Source organism: Bemisia tabaci, chromosome 6, assembly GCF_918797505.1.
Source record: "Bemisia tabaci chromosome 6, PGI_BMITA_v3".
In the NCBI taxonomy this organism is placed as follows: domain Eukaryota; kingdom Metazoa; phylum Arthropoda; class Insecta; order Hemiptera; family Aleyrodidae; genus Bemisia; species Bemisia tabaci.
In genome coordinates, this window is record NC_092798.1 from 37,255,982 (window position 1) to 37,276,390 (window position 20,409).

The 20,409-nt window shown below is 39.6% G+C and overlaps 2 protein-coding genes across 6 annotated transcripts in view; one reads left to right on the forward strand and one right to left on the reverse strand.

The window, feature by feature from the left end:
• The window catches only part of LOC109036950 (neuronal acetylcholine receptor subunit alpha-7), a 611,445-nt gene that overhangs the window by 81,338 nt on the left and 509,698 nt on the right, over window positions 1-20,409 (reverse strand). For all 5 annotated transcript variants that reach the window (XM_019051388.2, XM_019051389.2, XM_072301404.1 and 2 more), the window contains 2 exons: window positions 17,922-18,031; window positions 7,172-7,352 (listed from right to left, as the gene is read on the reverse strand). In XM_019051388.2, the coding sequence (XP_018906933.2) occupies window positions 7,172-7,352; window positions 17,922-18,031 (291 nt within the window). The remainder of the gene's footprint in view (window positions 1-7,171; window positions 7,353-17,921; window positions 18,032-20,409) is intronic.
• LOC109036956 (uncharacterized) lies at window positions 9,128-15,034 on the forward strand. Its single transcript, XM_019051396.2, has 4 exons — window positions 9,128-9,155; window positions 9,847-9,943; window positions 11,115-11,433; window positions 14,611-15,034. Exons 2-4 carry the CDS (start codon window positions 9,878-9,880, stop codon window positions 14,616-14,618), a joined length of 393 nt encoding a protein of 130 aa, XP_018906941.2. The 5' UTR covers window positions 9,128-9,155; window positions 9,847-9,877; the 3' UTR covers window positions 14,619-15,034.

Below are 20,409 nucleotides of genomic sequence, written 5' to 3' on the forward strand. Positions count from 1 at the left end.
CCCTGGTCCATTCCAGAATATAATCTTTGCAATCGGGGAAAATGCAATCTTTATTCCCGTTTGTGACACAGTGAAGGCTTAAAATACGGGAACCAATCAGAAATGGATTCACATTGTCTTGACTCAGTATAAAGGGATTCATATTTCTTTCTGCTTTTGGAGGCTTCATTGGAGTAAACTAGGTTAATTAAATACACTTATTGTTTTATTTGTTTACCGCGCACTCAGGAAAAATGACTTAAATAACTTCAAGAAGATTCACTCTTGAATCAAGAATAAAACCGTTTGAATCAAGCTTTAAGCTCCGCCCATTTTCTTCCTGGCATAGACATCAATTGGACGTATTTCTGTCAAACGGACCTAAGCGCCACGGAAAAGCATTGCGAGTTTAGAAGGAGCGAGCATCGCGTTCCGCAACACCCGCCAATCCGAGCCCCTCTCTCCTTTCCTCCCCCTATGGCGCTTAGGTCCGTTTGATAGAAATACGTCCAATTTTTGCTCGATTCAAGAGAAATACACTCTCAGCGGCAAATAGGAATACATCTGCTTGAGTTAGGCCACTTCTTTCCAGAGGTAACAATACACGATGAGTGATACATTGGTGGACTGAATACGTGCTAGATCCAAAGTCAAATTTTTGATTAAAAACTTTGAGTCTCCACCTCCAAAAGCATCGAAAAACCCACCACCGGCCTGAGTGTTGAAATCGATCGACAAAGTGAGAAAATGAAGCGATCCATATGGGAGGTTGCAATGGGCGGTTTTTTTTTTTTTTTAATTTTTTTGGCTTTTATTCCTTTATTGATAGATTAAGAATCTACAACCATGTAAGGGCGTTCATGGCTGAGCCAAAAATAGTTGTTAGTTGGTTTATTGCAAACTTTTGCTTCGGCAAAAATAAGAGTTGTTTCTTATAGATATTGTCCCAAAAATTACGACAAGCGCATCGGCAAACTTTGAAACGCACCCCTAACTTCACAATCTGCGTAAAAATTTGCGTATTTTTAAGCTTCTCGCTTCAAAAAGGATACTCCAGCACAGGTGAGCATTACGTTAGAGGAGTCGTTCCACTTGATCCCTGCGCTCAACGTGGCCAACGCTTCCGCGCACAAGTTGAGGAGAGCACGAGATCAATCAAGGCGGATATCTATCAGCGCGAGAAAAATGTGAATGTAAACACGCCGATCGTTATCAGAACCTTCGTCTTGTCACATGTTTTTTGGTGGATTGGCGTCAGCGTTGTTGAATATTCCGTAGTATCCTCGTATGAGCAGGGGTTAAATGGAATGACTCCTCTAACGAAATGTTCACCTGTGCCATGGTGTCGTTTTTGAAGCGCGGGAAGCCCGAAAAAACGCACATTTCTCAAGCAAATTGTGAAGTGAGGAGTGCGTCTCAGACTTTGCCGATACGCTCATCGTGATTTTTGAGACATTTTCTACGAGTAACAACTCTTATTTTTCGACGGTGTATAAGTCGGCAATCACATAACTCGTTTGCGGTGTCTGAAAATCTCCGCCTCTATGTATTATTTTAAAGGAGAACAAATTGACATCTTTCCTTGAAGTTTTTGCAGAATTTTCTTTGCACGGAGAAAAAAAATCAAGGCAGTTTTAAAGAGTTGCCATTGAGTAGTTTTCCGTTTATAAAATAAAGTATGACAGGAAGTCTGCGACGTCGCGAACCGAAGTTATGTGATTGCCGACTTACACCGTCGTTTTGCTCTAGCAAAAGTTTGCAACTGGCCCATTCCCGATTGCAAAAACGTAGTGCACCTGTAGGAGGCAAGGAGCGTGAGTAACAGAAGCGTTAACGACCCCCGGCCTCCCCGTTAGAGGACGAGCCACGATGGATGGGTTGATGAGGTAGACCAGGAGGGGGGAGGGGGTGCGTTCGAACCCCGACAAATGTTCAATCGTCGAGGGCAAACCGAAAATAAATAGTGATAAAGTATAGAATTACCGGATTTAGACGAGAGTCGAGCTGCGGCAAACTCAATCACGTCTCTTAATCGTGTCCGAGTAAATTTTATCACGGCGCGGTGGAATTTACTTATTTAAATGTTTACTCGCTATCTTCGAGATGCGCCGCGTCGGGCTGCTGCCAACTTGTGCTTCCTCGAACTTACTTCCCCGCAGAGAGAGTATATTTTAGAGAAGGGTGTGGATTCGATCGACATGAATCGATCGAAAAAAAAACGTGAACCGAGCGACGTGATTCGATCGAAAACTGGGAATCGATCGAAAAACCTGTGAATTGCTCGACAAACCTACGATGCAATCGATGGACCCGTAAATCGGCCGATCTACCGGCGAATTGGTTGAAAACCCCGTGAATCGCTCGACAAATCCGTTAATTGATCGAAAAACCCGTGAATCGCTCGACAAACTCGTGAATCGATCAACAAACCTACGACACGGTCGATAAACTCAAGAATCGATCGAAAAACCCGTGAATCGCTCGAAAAACCTATGACTAGATCCATAAACTCGTGAATAGATCGAGAAACCCGCCAATCGATCGAAAATTGATCAAGATTAGTCGATCGATTCGCTTCGATCACTTCACGTTTTTACTTTTTGATCGATTCATGTCAATCGAATCTATTTTAGAGACCCCGCACTAACGATCTAAGCGATGTGGTGGACCAATACACAAGTTTTCTCTCACAATTTCATGGGAAAAACTCATCTCTTGAAGTCGGTGCACAATACTGATTTTTCATCATCATCCGACCAAATATCGACGGTGAAACTACCAAACCACGTATCTCGTTTGCGGTGTTTAAAAATCTACGCTCACATTTTATTTTTTTGAAGTAGACCAAATCAATATCATTCTTTGAAATTTTCACACAATTTTCTCCGCACGAAGAGGAAAAATCACAGAAATTTTCAAGACTGGACGATAAATAGTTTTTCATTTAAAAAATAAAGTATGACAGGAAGTCTGCGACGTCGCAAACCGAGATACGTGGTTTGGTAGTTTCACCGTCGATAAATGCAAGGCCGGATTTACCTACTTGCCGCCCATGGGCCGCCTGTATTTTGCCGCCTCCTTCTCATTCGTATTGAAACATCAATGAAAACAATCAAGTGAACGTGCCAGCGGGGGAGGGGTGCATAAGACGCGTTTACTCGTGTTGAACACATGTTTTGGGAATGCCCTGTCAACACCACTAGCAAAAGTTAAGTTTCGTAAACCTATCTCTGTGTGGACAAGGCCTTTCATTCATAAGAAATGAACAAAAAAATTATATGAAAGAGCAAACACGAGTGTGATTTAATGAGTTTAACTTCCGCCGCCGCGCCGCGCAGACCGCACCGTGTTTGGCGCAATGCGTGAAGTATTCACGCAGTCTTGTAGGCGCCATGCGTTTCACGCTGCCCGCACTGTATTTGTCGCAATGCGTGAAGTATTTGTCGCAATGCGTGAAGTATTCATGCATTCTTGTAGGCGCTATCCGTTTCACGCTGTCCGCAATGACCGCACTGTGTTTGATGCAATGCGTGAAGTATTTGTGCAGTCTTGTAGGCGCTAATATGTGTTACATGCCGATCGCCGCGCCGAGGGCTTCTCCTTTTCATCTCAAGTCCTCGTCATCATTGCTCTCCAGCGCCGCGCCGTTCCAGGCCAAATTGCGTGTTTGGTTTCTCTCTTAACTCGACTACTTAAAGGTGCTGTCTCTTGTATCACTGAAAGACGACAAAATTAAAAATTACTATACTCTCAGGAAATGAGAGATTTTGTCGCCTTTTCTCGTTTGTAATTTTTTTTTCTAAATCCGATATTTTTTTATACCTACATTTAAAAAAATTGCAAAATTTGCCGCCCTCTAGATTTGCCGCCATGGGCCGCGGTCCATGTGGCCACCCCCTTAATCCGGCCCTGAATCTATGTATTTCGTGATCTATCTCGTTTCGTGATAGAACTCGATGTTTTCTGGTTTATCAAAGTCCTGGATTTCGTCCATAGAAATACATCAATGCTTGTTGGACACCGGACGACTTTGCTTCTTACTCGATGCAACTTCCTCCGTTACGAGATTTTATGGATGCAATTAATAGATGGCGCTGGCAATCCTGCATCGGTTGTGATCAAGTTGGTGACGTCACGGGAACGACGGGCGTCGAGGTAAGTAAACAAACCGAATTCGGTTCTGACTTTTAATTCCCCCTCCCCGCCTTCGCGTCGTAATCCAATACCGTCTCACGTTCACGGTGATGACCAGTTTGTTTGCAAATGTGTCCAGGAATTCACCAGCTTCATCTCAGAGCACTGCAAGAGCTCAAGCAAAGTCGATATATGGACGTATTTTTGCTAAACGGAACTATGTGCATTATGACGTAAGCCCTGTTATGCCTATATTCTTATGGGTCTCAGGGCTCATATCTTAATACATATAGTTCCGTATGGTAGAAACACGTCCTTATAACGGAGACCCCGCACGGCCTCACGGCCACAGTCTCTATTATTATCTGATTTAATTTTAATACTTATGAAATATGCGATCAAGAAAAAATTAAAAAATGTTTTTAAGTGATTTTAGAAAACGATTTGGGCGTTCTAAATGCTGGTTAATCTCATTACTCTTGTAACGAAGGAATTTTTTTTTATTTTTTTTTTTTATTTTTTTTTTTTTTTATGATTGCTTTTAAGAAAGAGAAATCAAAATGTTTCAAACTGGGGTTTTTTTTGGACGGATCCACTTTTTTAAAAAAAACTCTAAGAAAAGGAAAAAAATAATTAATAATTTTCTGCATCTGATATTTCAGAAATGTTTTCATACAACTTTCTAGAAATTGTTTTAAAAACAATTTAAATATAATATTTTAAACATTTCAAAAGATGTTTTTAAGGTTACGAAGTGACGTTAAAAGGAATGATAAAATCATACATGTCGTCATATTTCATTCCTTTAGGTGTTTCAAAGTCGTTTTGAAATGATTCAGTTTATCCCTCAGTTAAAGAAAAAAAAAAACATAAGTAAATAAATAAACCTGTAATCTGTGACTTTGAAATCATTTTTCGAGCGTCATACCAGTACCAGTACTGCGAGGTTTCAAGGGATGCTTTCGTTCAGTGATGACCCATTGACCCCCTCATCCTTACGTCCTGGTTAAAATTGACAGTAGGATCCGTGTTCCAAAATATTATAGACCTACAGCCGGCTGTAAGGTTTCCTACAGGTACACGGACTTTATGTCCACTTTTTTTACGTCCACAGACTTTTCGTCCACAATTTTTACGTCCACAGTTCTAAAGCCCACACTATTGTTAAGTCCATTACTTAAACGTCCACTAAGTTAAGTCCACAAATGTAAAGTCCACTAAAATCAAATTCAAGCGTCATATTTTAGTCCGTGTGTAAAATTATATTGACAATATCGAAATGAGAAAATTAAGAGAGAATGAGGTGTTGTTATCGTAACTCATATTTTAAATGAAATGTTAATTTCTTCTTTTGATTCATCTTTTCAAATTGTCTTTGGTAAATACTTGGTTTCATTTCTATCCTTGAAATTTCCGATATAACATATGTCTTAAATGCACATTCTTTTTTTTTAATGAAATTGATTACTTCATTTTAAAAACATTTACATTTTTAAAACGTGGTAAATATTTGTGAAACCTTTTCCAAGCGATGGCATCGATATGAATCTCAATGAGCCGTAGTTGTGATGAAAGAAACTATAAAATAATTGATAAAAGAGGAAAAAAACTAAGAAGCACGCACTTTTTTGTTTTTAACTTATTTGTACATCGCCCTTCTTGAGTCAAATACGTCCAATTTTGAGCGTTTAGTTGCGCTTACACCACGCTGCAGCACAGTAAAAGCCCAAAACATAAAAAAATAAATTAGAATGCTTTGGAAATCATTGAATTTTAGTATTTACAAAAAACACATTATATTTTCCAGTAGTACATGTTTATTTTGCATCAGTTTAAAAGGGAATACTCAATGCAGAGAGTGCAAACATTTCAAAATCATGAGTTTAAAAACGTTGACTCCGCGAGTTTTAAATATTAGAGCCTAACACAGAGCGCGGAGCGGCGTGTTAGCAGCGCAGAACGCGCACTGGCGCCTACAAACCTAATGGGATACTTCAAGCAATGCGCAACGCGTGAAGTATCCCGTTAGGTTTGTAGGCGCCTAGCACGTGTCACGCTGGTCGCCTGCCGCGCCGCAACGCTTTAAGCAACTATTTCGCGTCAGAGGCGTTGCACAGTATCCTACAAGATTGAAGGCGCACGTAATAACTAGTTAAAGAGGACTTTCAATTTTGACTGCATCTGTTAGGTACTGAAAAATGTTTAATTTGGCATTGGAGCGTTTCCGAGGCTCCCGCTTTGGTTTTCATCTGATCATATCCGTACAGTGTACACATGAACATATGTTTTTATCTGCTCTTAAAGTTTAAATGAGAAGGAAAAAAAATGTGGACATAACATGCCCACAATTTGGAAAATTTTGGACATATTCATAGTTGGACATTAAATCATGTGGACTTAATAAAGACTGGACTTAACGTTTAGTGGACATAAATAGCGGTGGACATTTATTTAATGGACGAAAGGTAGGTGGACATAAAGTCCTGGAAGCTCCTACAGCTTCTATAGCCGGCTAGCTTACAATTGTTATAACCGATGGCAATAATAAGCTACAGCCAGGCGATAAACCACATAGCCCGGCTATAAGAAGTATAGACTGTCTGTTTAATTTTATATCGCTTCGTGTAGCCGGATGGATGATTTTCTATTGTCTCCTATAGCCGGCTATAAGAATTCCTATGGTATTTTGAAACGCAGCTCCTATAGATCGTTTTCGATAGTGGTTCGATGTATCGTTTGGTTCAAAACAATAGAACATAACCTCAAACAAAACTTTCAGGATTTCAGTCGGAAAAGCTGAAAATGAGAAAATTCCTAACTATTTCACCTTGCGATGCCATTTAGTACTCATAAGAATCAAAAATCTATCAGAAAAACCCCGTTTCCTCAGATTACTCGATTGACTTTTGAGGCTATGTTTACATGTTGAACCAATCGATATCGATACAATCTCACCTATTTGATGTATCGAAAACGATCTATCGCCAATCTTTACAAGGGCGGTATTTATAAACGTTACTGGTCAACATAGATATGGAAAAGAGGTTGACTGAATTACCTGGAAACCATCATAGGTCCAGCTTCCAAACTTCATCTCGCATCTCTGGTCGTCGAAGGGAAACCAGGTGATGTCGATTTTGCAGGTGCTCTTGAAGATCCCCGGAGGAATATACGAGCAACTGCCATTGCTTCGGACGACGACGTTCGTCGGATACGTTCCGTCGAACCCTTCGTCCGCACTGTAAACAGAATAAAACAATTATATCAAAAAAGAGAAGAAAAAGGCGGAGAACCTATGGAAAAAAGGCCCAAAAATGTTCTTCGGTGACATTTGAGGAGTACGTATTTTCATGGTGACCAGAGACAAGAGCAACAGTGGCGTGGCGTAAATGATCTATTATCGATATTTCCTCATTAAATGAGGAAATATCAAATTTTGATGATATGGTAAAGAATCGATAAACAGGGTGTTCAATGCGGACACCCTGTTTTTCGATCCTTTCGCATACATTTAAATAACAGATCAATTGATGATTCGCAAAACACATCACGCTACTGAGAGACAAATGTGTTTTAGAGACTCAGCACTAAAAACCTGAGTAATCACGGGGAAAAAAGTGTTAGGAGTTATCCCCTAACAATTTTACTAATTGTGATACGACTCCAATGTGTTGGATTTATAGGCATTCTAAATGAATTTTGGTGGTACCGAAAAATTTGGGTTAGCAACCTAATTTTAAAATATTGGGGTACTACCAAATTACATGAAAATTCCCATATCATCCAACAACTCCTACCTCATTTTATCCACGCTGTAATCGCGTGAGGCACAAGTTAAATCCAAAATTTAACGTTATTTTCGCCTGATGATGTTGGACTATTTTGCAATCAGAAACTATGATTGTGAATCTGTTTAGAAATACAACCATAATGTACCATTACTTCTCCTATGCGCATGAGTGTTCTTGGAGGTGAGGCAGGCCACATCAGCTATTGCCAAATTTAATTGGGCAATTTAACTTTTTACATGATACCGATTTTGCGGATTTGTGTTCAAATTTCAGTGCATTTTCTGCATAGTGCGAAGCAAATTTCTAAACATTTTCAAACACACCCGCAGAAACGTTCTTTTGTAAAAAGTTGAATTGTCCAGTTGAATTTGGCAATAGCTGATAAGACTTGATCCGCTTCTGCTAAAAACTGTCTAAATTATAGTTCCGAATTGCAAAAAGTGGTCCTATTGATGAACAACTTGATTAGCGTGAAAACTAGTGGTGAGGCGTGAATGATTGGTTATTATCGATGTTTCCCAATTTGAAGTTAAAGTAGAGAATCGATTAGTAAGTCGCACATTGCGAACACCCTATTGATCGACCCTTTCCCGTGGGTTTAAATGACAGATCAATTGATAAGTTGCAAACCACGCCATGCCACTGATGAAATCAAGTAAAATTCGCCAAATGATAACTGATGGATGTCATGATAAATGAAGTGAGCGCTTTGATAGGCAATTTTTTCACAAATTAGGTTGGAAAATTGATAAGCCAATTGCTCGACTCTTTGATCATCAATCATCTTTCCGGGAATCTGAGTAGTGACTTCTGCACGTAACTTCGCTTTTCTAGACTAGATTTGCAGTTCTAGAACTTGATTCAACCATGTGACCCTGGATTTTCGTCGGCAACAGCTCTCGGCAAAGTGCGCTATTTTTAAAACAGTCCTTACTTCGCTACGAGTGATGACTAGATCACGACTACGGAAGCGTAGGTAATAAACAAAAAGCGTGACGCTTGCTTTGAAATAATCGCAGTGTTCGATAGAAAAACAAACTTTTGAACGTGAATTCGAACATGTTTATGGCTGAATCGACCCACCCAAATTATTTACCACTTTTGCACGATTTTCTCACAAGATTCAAGAAAACTTGCAACTACAAAAAGGCTAAAACTCGCATAAAAACCCCGTATTCCTTTTTTCTTCGTTGAGTTGGTCACCTTCGCACCTGTCCCGGAAATCTCTCATCTCTCGACACCTGGACAACTTTAAATATCAGGTAATACATTTTCATGGCCTTAGGCTTGTAACTCAATATATATTTCACTCTTAGATGCTGCTATAAAGTATTTGTCTTCAAGTACAGAACAGTGAATAATTTTCAAGTTTCAAGAAAGAAGTTTCACTTTCACTTAGTTCCTGGTAGCCGAAACACGTTATGATAAGTTGTCCTTTGTAAAAACATGATGTATTCTCTGCGCGACGTTGAACAAAATACTTCATATTTTCCATTTTTACGTTATCGATTTCTTTTACTTTGTTATTATGATAATAATAAATACTTTACGCAGAGAAAATCCGTTTACCATATCATGGCACATGACCATAAAACACGTTTGGCACATAAAAAACGTTGCCTGGTGCAGAGGGAGTTTATACAGGACAACAGTCGGCTTGGGGCAAGTTCGGTCTGAAATGATGAAGTAAAATCACCATAGCCGAGTATGTTGAAATAATGAGTCTTTAGCACAGCACAATCTCTTTTTTCCGTCATGTCGTTAGGGTTACATTTTATACTTAGAGAATCGTGATGTGGTTTATTTTTAAACATTCTCATTGACTGCTGTTTTTCAAATCGTCATTCTCCGTCAAAGACAAATTCGTAACGCCATACACGTACAGAATAGATCACATCATACTAGAATGCAGACTTATTTATCTTCTTTTATTCTTTCATAGAACGGAAATCACCACACAACCAACTGTGAAAATGCGCCTAATTTACATCACAGGACTTTTTGCCGCGTTACTGAGTAACCTTACTCTAGTTACATCGGTAAGTTTATGAATTAAATGGAACAAATCTGTATATTTAGGTAGTGAAGAGAAATCATGAAATGTAGAAATCGTTTCATTCTTACGAGAGACGAGTTTCTCCAACTGAATGATCATCCCGTTGTCACTCTAAAAAGAGACTGAGCGGTTCAATAAAGACCATCGTATTTAGGGACTACGGATAAACTAATCGTCCGTGAAAAGTATTGGAGGGCACCGATCGAACATACGAACTAAAGCATTCCATTTTTGCTCTTCAAAAGTTATAGAAGAAAAGTTTTCATTGTACGGAAAGTTTGGAAATCAACTCTTATCAAAGCTCAAAATATTTATCATACATATACATTATAAATACGAAAATTTGCTTATTTCATATTATCATTAATGATTATTCCGTAGAACAACTAGCATTTAAAGCGACACATTTAGAAATTTAGAATTATAAATAAACCGCGCTTAGCAGAAAGGAACCAAGCCACATCAGCTATTGCCAACTTTAACTCGGCAATTAAATTTTTCAGCAAGAGAACGTTTGACCCAATTCCTTTGAAAAATTTAAGGAATGCAGGAAATTCACTGAAATTACACGCAAAAAAGTCGCTACTTTAACGCGCTCTGACATTCTGCGACCCCCAAACGCCACATAAGCCTTCCTTCCCAGAGGTTATCGGGTAACTGACAACGCAACATCTCTTCGTCAACGCCTGCCGCCATCCCTTCATGACTCGTCATGAAGGGAACTCATCTCTCCTCTCTTCATCATGGGATGTCCCTGTAGTCTTTTCTCAGGTAGCACCCAATCCAAAACTCGTTTGGGCCACCTTTCCTTCGACATGCTTTGCACATGCACATGTCCTAGTCTATACCACACTAACTTCCTGTACATGACGTCGTTTCTACCGTTTTCATGTAGAACATTAAATTGCCCGGTTAAAGTAAGCAATAGCTGGTGTGGTTTGGTTGTTTCCGACTGCGGTGTAAATGAAGTCATGTGCATGGTTTGTGTTTCTTACTTGAATGATTTTGATTAAATGTACATTGCGACGATCACATCTTACGTAGAATCTAGGAAACGTATAACGCGGAACTTTGTTTAATCCATTTTGACGAAAATATGCTCACAGGTTGAATTTCTTTGCCGATAGAATGAGTTTCGAAACGATTTTTTCCAGGTGACTCAAACTGAAAGAAACCTGAGGGCCAGTTTACTGGAGTACCACAATGCTGACACGTGCCATCTTCAAAAAACCAAGCATGCGGGATTCAAAGCCTCGCTCGCGAAGTCCAATTGCGAAAAAGCCCTCAACACATTTCTCTCGTTGTGTGTTGGGAACCTCAGTTACCAAAGCGCGTGCCACGATCCAAAAAGACCGGCGGCCTGCGACAAAGGTCGCAAGGTCACCCCTCGATGCTCTTTCCAATGTCGAGAGTCTCCCGATGGGGCGTACAAGACGAAACATCTGAAGGACATAGTTGCCGCTTTAAATTTAGGTTAAGAACTTTATGTACTAATTCACCACGAAGCGAATAGGATATGAATAAAAGCACTGTGTCTCACGAAAAATTACTCAATCTGTCCGAACCCACCAAAATTAACAACTTAATCCGGGAAGGGACTGTAATAAAATAAAACAAGCGGGAAAGTTCTAATACTGTCGTATTAGAAAAGCGCTCAGGTGTTAGTAAATGTATTTAATGAAGAAAGGACGTATAAGCTCCGTCGACTTGGCTGGGAAATGGAAATAAAACATCAGCTGATAGCAAAGAAAGGTTACCAAGGAAACCGTAAACGCGTATTTTTGTTTCCTGAAAATGAGCTCACCGTTGAGCTCATCAGGCGCGTTTTTTTAAGGCTTCATTTGAGTTCAACGATCAATTTCGATAAGAATTACTCTACCGCTAAGAAATTTTCTTATAGACAAACGATCGAAACTACCTGCGCATTACGTTAAAAGCATAAAATACAGTTTTCACAGCTTTATTTATTTTAAAAATGGACCCCTCCCCCCCAAAAAGCCTACACATCGATGAGCTGGTGCGCCATTTAAACGCATTAGCACTAGTATACTAGTACTCAGAGGCAAGTCGAAATCAAAAAGCGCTGCCTATCGGCTGAGCGCTTAAAAGTGTCGCTCTCACAGCGCTCTCCGGCGCTCTGCGACGCCTAACCGCCACAAAACTCGGTCCTCGCACAGGTCATCAGGGAGTTGGCATACCCTCATCTCATCCATAACCCCCGGTCGCCAACCTTTCACCGGGGGTCCCCTTCGTCTCCTCCCAGGAGGAACCCAAGCAAGCATCTTTTTTGGCAGTTTCTCTTCCGTCATCCTATTGTATGACCGTACCAGACAAGTTGTTTGGTCATAACCTCAATTTTATATTATAGAGCATGATTTTACTTTATATAGTGTACTATGCACTAATGTATGCATACATTTAAAAGAGATTTGTACCCTAGGAAATGAAAAAAAAATTGTAATGGACGCCAAGAAGGAGAATCCTTACTCTTCATTAATAATCTACGATCTCTTGTACGATAATCTACGTCGCAACACCCTCCAAAACTGGGTAGTCTTCTCAAAAATCATTACCTTGTCTTGTCGCAAATAATTATTTTGAACTTTGCCTTGTTGCCTCGCTTGGGAGTTGATTTCCAAGCTTTCCGTTGCAAAAACCGCTGGTATCCGTTTAATGTTAAGGAGGAAACAGACATATTTACAACTCAAATTTTTTTACCGATAAAATGAGTCCCGAAATGATTTTTTCCAGATGACTGAAGCTGAAAGCAAAGCGAGGGCTGATCTATTTAAATATTATCAAGCGGATTCTTGCCCTCTCCAGAGGGGTAGCCACGCAGGATTCAAAATGTCGACTGCAAGATCCAACTGCGAAAAAGCGTTTAACACGTTCCGCGCGCTATGCGTTGCTAGCGACAGCTACCGAAAGGCGTGCTATGATCCAAAAAAACCGGCGATTTGTCATGGAGCGGGAAGAGCAGTCCCTCGGTGCTCTTTTCAATGTCGGACATCCCCCACTGGAGCGTACAAGACTAAACAACTTAAGGACATAGTTTCTGCTTTACACTTATTATCTTAAAAAAGCAATCTTATGGCCATAAAGTGAGTGGAATGCGAGTAAAAGCATTTTTATCGTGAACACGTTTCCTCCTCAGTGTATCGTGTACTTTAAAGTAATATGTGATGCTTACAGTTTACATGAATCATACTTAATGAGCTCTATTCCAACAATCCTAACAACGGTTAAATCGTGATACAATGTGCAAATATGGCGTTAAAAGACAGAATCCGACAATGAGAATGATCCGAAATTTATGATGCGATGTCAAATAAGGTGTAGCGACGTAAAATTAAATGCAAGTTTTGTTGTTAGTTGCAAATTCAAATACTTCGAAGGCGCTAAAACAGAATGGACCACTAGCTAAGGTACGAAGTTAAGCGTTCTGATACATGTTACTCAGTCAAAATTTTATATAAAACACTATTAGCGCAACGAAAATTACTGAAATTAACTCCTAACTAATATATTTAATGTTTCTTGACGCATGAATTCAAACCACCCGCTCATGAAAACTCAATTCTCTACGTGATTCACATCGCGCGCTAAGCGTTATCATGGCAGTCTCTACGATATACATATGTGGCAACCTCAATCTTGACGCTTTGGCTTAACTATAGCAAATTGCTTATATTTTGAACAACACATGGTGGGACATGAACATTGCTCGACTGAGAAGCTTGCTGAAACCTTTGTAGTGCGCGATTTGATTCACGTAGAGCTTTGAGTTTCATTGTGAGCGGGCAGTTCAAATTCCTCGTAACCAATGTGAAATAAAAACGTTAATATCTGCGTTAGGACTCGGTTTAAGTAATTTTCGTTGTGCGAATCGCTCTCTACGTGAAATTCTGACTAGGAAACATATATCAAAATGCTGAAATTCGTACCTTGTCTAGCGGTCCATCCAGATTATATACCTGCGTTGTGGTTTTGTGTGTGAGGGTGTGTGTGAGAAGAGGGCAAATTGCGATTGAAGTCTATTTTTAGGAAGAGGCATGATACCTGGGATCCGAATGTTAAAAATCGACTCAAAGATTGCGCACCTCGTAACGATACGCGGAATTTTGGATCAATAAAACTCGAATTTTTTTCACCCGTTCCCTTTTCCATTCCAGTTCTTAATGTCTGTGCCCTTTATGGGCACATTGCACAAGGAAACACACAAGTGCATTCGTTCCTTTAGGAATACCGCGAAATATTCACGTCGATCACATCGCATACCGAAGTGTACAATTTTCGAAAACCGTCTTACAAATGTTTGATGTAATCGCGTCGGCGGGAACTTTTCTCTCAATCGACGGCATTCAGATTTTCTGGAGAGAAATATGTGAGAACAAAAGGTAAACGAACTTAATTAAAATTATTATGGAAAGTATTAATACTTAATAACGCGTATAGTCACTTAAGTATAAAATTCTTAAGAATCTATGCCTTTGTTTAAGGTTGATTTCCAAACTTCCCGCTGCGATAATCGCTTTCTGAGTGACATTTTGTAGAAGAAACACGTTACATGACATTTTAGTTATGTGCCCGGCATCGAAGAAACACCTTTCAAAGTTTAATTTTTTTCTTCTTCAAAATTACATTTTCCAGATGAATGACGCCGAAATAAAGGCGAGGGCTAGCCTACTGAAATACCACCAAGCAGACACTTGCCCTCTTCTCAGGGGTAACCAAGCAGGATTTAAGGCCAACAGAGCCAAAACTAACTGCGAGAGAGCACTTAACAAGTTTCTTACGTTATGCATTGCTAACGACGATTACCAAAAAGTATGCTACGATCCAACAAAACCTGCGGATTGTGACAATGCTGGCAAAGTAGTCCCTCGATGCTCTTTTCAATGTCGGAAATCACCTACTGGAGAGTACAAGGCCAAACAGCTTAAGGACATCCTCACTGCTTTGCGTATATTATCTTAAAATTATGTTGTTTTGATTGGCCAAAAATGCACACGATACGAATAAAAGCATCATGATTTGTATTTCAAATAATAAACTTCGTTCAAGTCTTTGTCAATTAATACTTTTTTATATCAAGAATGGGGGGTTTAGGGATTTTAAATTTTATGACTTCTTTACATATTTTTGTTTCTTGGTCAAAAAAGGAGTTGGAACCAATTTAAAACATACCAGGTCTTATGTTTGTTGTTTTTAAGCCTTGGTCTCCCGTTTTCTTGTGTTTTTCAGTCTGCTAATACAAGCTGAGCTATGTTCCGACAATTTTGGTACCACGTGCAAAAAAGAGTTGAAGATCACAGTTAAAAGATGTACTTTTTGACACTTATATCGAACCTATTTTGACAATTAACACGATCCGAGCTGTATGAAACTACACTGAAAAAAAAAATCTCGGTGTATTTACCAAGAAAATGGTAAAATTACCAAGAATTCAGGGTTCTATTTGATCCCAGTTTTTTCTTGGTAAAATTACTATTTATGGAATTGGTCATTTTACCGAGGACTTTCTCGGTAATTTTACTGGACCTCGGTAAAAACGCCAATATTTTTTATCGACTGTGGTAGAATTACCGAGATAAAATGGCAAAGTTACCGGGAATTGATTACCAATAAAAGTGGTATTCTTACCTGAAAAAACAGTAAAAATACCAGTTTTTAGGTAAGCTTACCAGTCTGTCTTAGTAAAATTACCAATAATTGGTAAAAAAGTGAGATGGTAAAGGTACCAACGGACCTTGGTAAAAACGCTGAGAATTTTTTTTCAGTGTACCTTTCTCAAGTTCTTAGGTTCAAAAATATTTTTATTGTGGCAGACGTAAGCCGCCAAACCAATAGAACTGGTGAAGAAAATGGGCCTGTTGCAAACTTTTGCTAGAGCAAAACTAAGAGTTGTTCCTTACAGATAATGCTTCAAAAATCACGATGAGCGCATCGGCAAAGTCTGAAATGCACTCATAACTTCACAATCTGCCCAAGAAATTTGCGGTTTTTTGAGCTTCCCGCTTCGAAAACGATACTACGGTACAGGTGAACATTTTGTTAAAGGAGTCGTTCCATTGGCGGCAATACTCATCATGGCCGACGCCAGTCCGCCGAAACACCTGTGATGGGACGAGATAACATCTGAACAGGATTAAACCAGATAACAATCGGCGTGTTTACGTTTATATTTTCCTCGCCCGCCTTAATTGATCTTGAACTCTCCTCGAATTACTCGCGGAACTGCGCAAGCGTCGGCCATGATGAATATTGCCGACGATGGAGGGACTCATCTAACAAAATGTTCACCTGTGCAGTAGTATCGTTTTTGAAGCGGGAAGCTCAAAATAACGCAAATTTCTTACGCAGATTGTGAATTTATGAGTGCATTTCAGACTTTGCCGATGCGCTCATCGTGATTTTTGAGGCATCATCTATAGGAAACAACTCTTCATTCTGCTCTAGCAAAAGTTTGCAACAGGCCCATTGGATCTAAGTTTCATTGTTAAGTTCAAAAACTATTTCCAGTTAAGCGTTCCTGTCGATCCAGACTAGCGGCGTGGCGTGGCGTGGCGTGGCGTGCTTTGCGATGTATCAATCGGTCCGCTATTTAAACATAGAGAAAAAGGATCGATAAACAGGTGTTCTCAACGAACACCATCATAATCGATTCTTTACCGAAGTTTCAAGTAGAGAAATATCGATAATCGATCATTTTTCGTCTCGCCAATGATTTACATAATGCGGCAGCTGAGTCTATGGGTAGAAAAGGCTGCTTTATAAGCGGGTAAATGTAAATTTCGAGAAGCATCCTGTTCAGAATTCTTCAAACTAGCTTGAATAGCGGTAACACGAGCATGTTTCATTCAAATGCGTCCAACATATTGAGAAGCGAACAGATTTAGAGTTCGCGGATGGATTCTCAACCACCGATGGTTTCCATATTTTCAAGATCGGCACCGGCACTTCTCAAAGTATCATTTCATTCGTCCATCCGGACGCTCTAACACTGGGAAAACTATATTACCTCCTAAGAGCATTGGGAAGCATTCTGAGTTTAGACGAAGGTGAGGAATTGGCTAGAATCCACCTGCTGGCCACACCATTCAGAGCCTAATGTTTGTTCGTGTGTCGTGTTTTTTGAGATAAAAGTAATGAATTGACTTGAGATTGTGCGAGTATATTTTTTATGGTGCAAAAGAAATTTACAGACAATTTTAAAGAATTCTATTTCTTATCTCTCTCTAAAAAAATATTACAGGAGAATGATCTAGATGCCGTAAATCGGACTTCATTGTGTACTTAAGAACTACAATTACTCACTCATCCGTAAATAGTTAGTTAGTATAATTTTAAGACATTCAGCGTCTCAGGCTATTAACGTATTTACAGATAATTTTGAAAATGGGAGTATAAACGAAAATTTAGATTTTTAAATTAAGAGAGGTGAAGCATTTAAAAGCACATTCTCCTATGCATGCATAGGGAAACTTATGGCTCATACGTTGTTACTAAACTAAGCCAAAGAGTTCCTGACTGGAAAATGTAGTCAATTATGATTTTGGCCAATGCCGTTCAGTAAATCTACACATTACAATAAATTGGAGACTACACTTTCTGGCGCATTCGAAAAAAAAAAAAACTTAGGTGCATAGGAAAAGTAATGGCACATAGGTTGTTTCTAAACTGAGCCAGGAATTGCAGATCCGAATCGCAGAATGTGTTCCAGTTTATACAGCAAAAGGGGAAATAGTTCTTTAGCGGGAGGCGTTCCACATACGAAATACAAATTTAAAGCTTCAAATTATTTCTTGGAAAGTAAAAATTAAGTTCAGTTTTCCATTGACTAATCTGCACAACTGCTTAAGACTCCTATCGACTTAAACAAAAAAATAAAAAACCCGCATTTGTGTAAATCGATTGTACAAAGTATAATAAAACTTTCAGAGTAAAAATGAATACTTCACCTATTGTACATGAGTATATCAGGCTTCCATAGCCTGTGAGGCGGTATTCGTAAATCTCTAACATTGCCAAATTCACTGGGATTCCACCTTAAATTTACATCATTCCATTCCTGTAACCAGAAAAATCATAATTAAAGTGATGCAAACTTGCAATTAAACTTCTTAAATGAATGAACAGTACAGTATAAAAGTAGAATTCTCTGACATTTGAGTCATGTCCATTACCTTCTCCATTTTTGATCGAAAATGTATCAAAAAGGTGACCTATTCTCGGCGCACACGGAACTTGGAACTCGTCGACTAGAACATAACCCCACTTCACTTCATTAATTACGACTCCATGGATTGCATTTTGCAAAAAGGAACCAGATGCATTGCAATGGTTCAATGGTTCAATGGATGCAATGGTTTGGGTAACTTCATCCTCCGCGATAAAATTACAGAAACCATGAAAAAATATGAAATTTACATGATTATTTTTGTCTTAGGTTTACAGTCTTAGCGAGGAAAATAAAAACTGTTGATGGATAATCGGGTTTTTCTTCCAAGACAAAAGAAGATGCACAATTTTAGCAACACTGCAATGCTCCTGGTTCCTTCTTGCAAAATGCAATCCCTGTGTACTTTATGGAGGCTCATACGGCATTTTTACCTAGCGCGGCACTAGACTAATTTGTCAAAACTTTAAATCTAGCGCTCCTCACGAACACGGGGAGGCCACCCTGATCGATTTCCAAAGGGCATATCTCGTGATAAAACTACGACATCTGTGCTTCGCGTCTGCCACTTCTGATCAAATTAGAAATCGACATTGTTGATAAAGTCCCCGTCCGACTCATTACGAAGAGCCCGTTGACGCACGACAGGACGATAAATTAAAACCCAGCGGGGCCGGGGAGCCGGGTGTTTTCCGCGAGGGGGGGGGGGGGGGGGCGACGAAGATTTTTAAAAACTTTCCCGAGTTGACGAAGTCCCCCGGATTTTTAATATTAAAAATTAACTGGATGTAAATTGCTACGTTTCTCACATTACGAGCCGGGGCTGCTCCGGGAGAGGGTGACGGAGGGTGGGGGTGGGGGGTGGATGTTGGATATAAATGGAAATCGCGGAACATGTTTCGGTGATGAATGAGTCGAGTGATTTAATATCTCCTGACTAGCGGAGCAGCGCGGAGGGGGCCGCGGGCGTTTTCTTGAGAAAATGCGATTTCGTCGGATGAAATTTCATCTCGCCGTGACACTCCGCCGAAAAGAATTAATCAAAATTTCATCACAATGGACTCTTTCTCACCCGCGGAAGCTCCTCCCGCGGGATTCAAATCGAGGTTGGTCGATGAGATCGATGGACCACTATACTGCCGTGCTAAGGAAGAACGCCATACGAGCCTTCAGACGTTGCCAAATTTACTTTGATAAAACGCGAATTTTCAGGTAAATTTTTGAATATTTTTCTTCCAATTTTTCAGACAATTTTGCACGCAATTTAATCTGAAATATCTGAAAATTTCAAGGAAAAATTTGCATGAATGTTGTCAAAAATACGTTCAAAACGTAAATTCAACGTAATTCAACGTAATTCATACGTAAATTCAAGGGAAATTTGGCAACTTTCGAATGTTCTTACGGCGTTTTTCCTTAGCACGGCAGTATAAGGGGTAAGAATCAGAGGACTGTAAGATACGGCCGCGATAGCGGAGAGTGCAGTAAGTGTCAAATTTTAGAAATAAAAAAATCCTTGTTTAACTATTTTCCCGAGTCTGAGTGACACCTCCCTAGCGGCATAGATTGGAGCACTGCAAATTTAAGACTCACGTCATTGCGCCTTCAGTTTACTTTGCTTATGCAACATGGACATCCATCATGCACGAATAGTTGTATCTCTGCGCCTTCATCCTCTCGCGTCTTTTCCTTTGCTTGATTTACATGTTGCGAGTTTATATCGTTTGTCTTATTGGTGGTAGTGCACGAAAAAAAACACGTTGGATCTGGAGTCCAGACTCTTAAAAACATCGACAAGAAAAAAGACTCTTGATTCAATCGGATTTTTGCTTAAATCAAGAACCAAGCCTCTTAATTTGAGCGGATTTCCTTGTGATCTAAGCAAAAATCTGATTGAAACAAGAGTATTTTTTTTGGTCAATGTTTTCAAGAGTCTGAGCTCTAGATCCAATGTGTTTTTTTCCCAGTGTGCTTCAAGGGTGAAGGACTATGGATAAGATACTAATCTCAACAAGCACATTCCGATAAATGAAAGTCCCACGAAAAATGCCAATAGTGTTCAAAATATAAATTCTTAGCTGGGTTTCCTTAGACTTAGACTGACTATTACCAAATGGACGGAGTTAAACAGAAAGGAACCAAGCCACATCGGGATCGAACCGAGAAAAAGAGGTTTAAAGTTTTTCTCCTGCATAAGACTCAATGTAAAACATAAACTTCAAGTTCAATTTCTGCAAAATTTGCTCCAACAAAAACTTTAAATTTTTGGC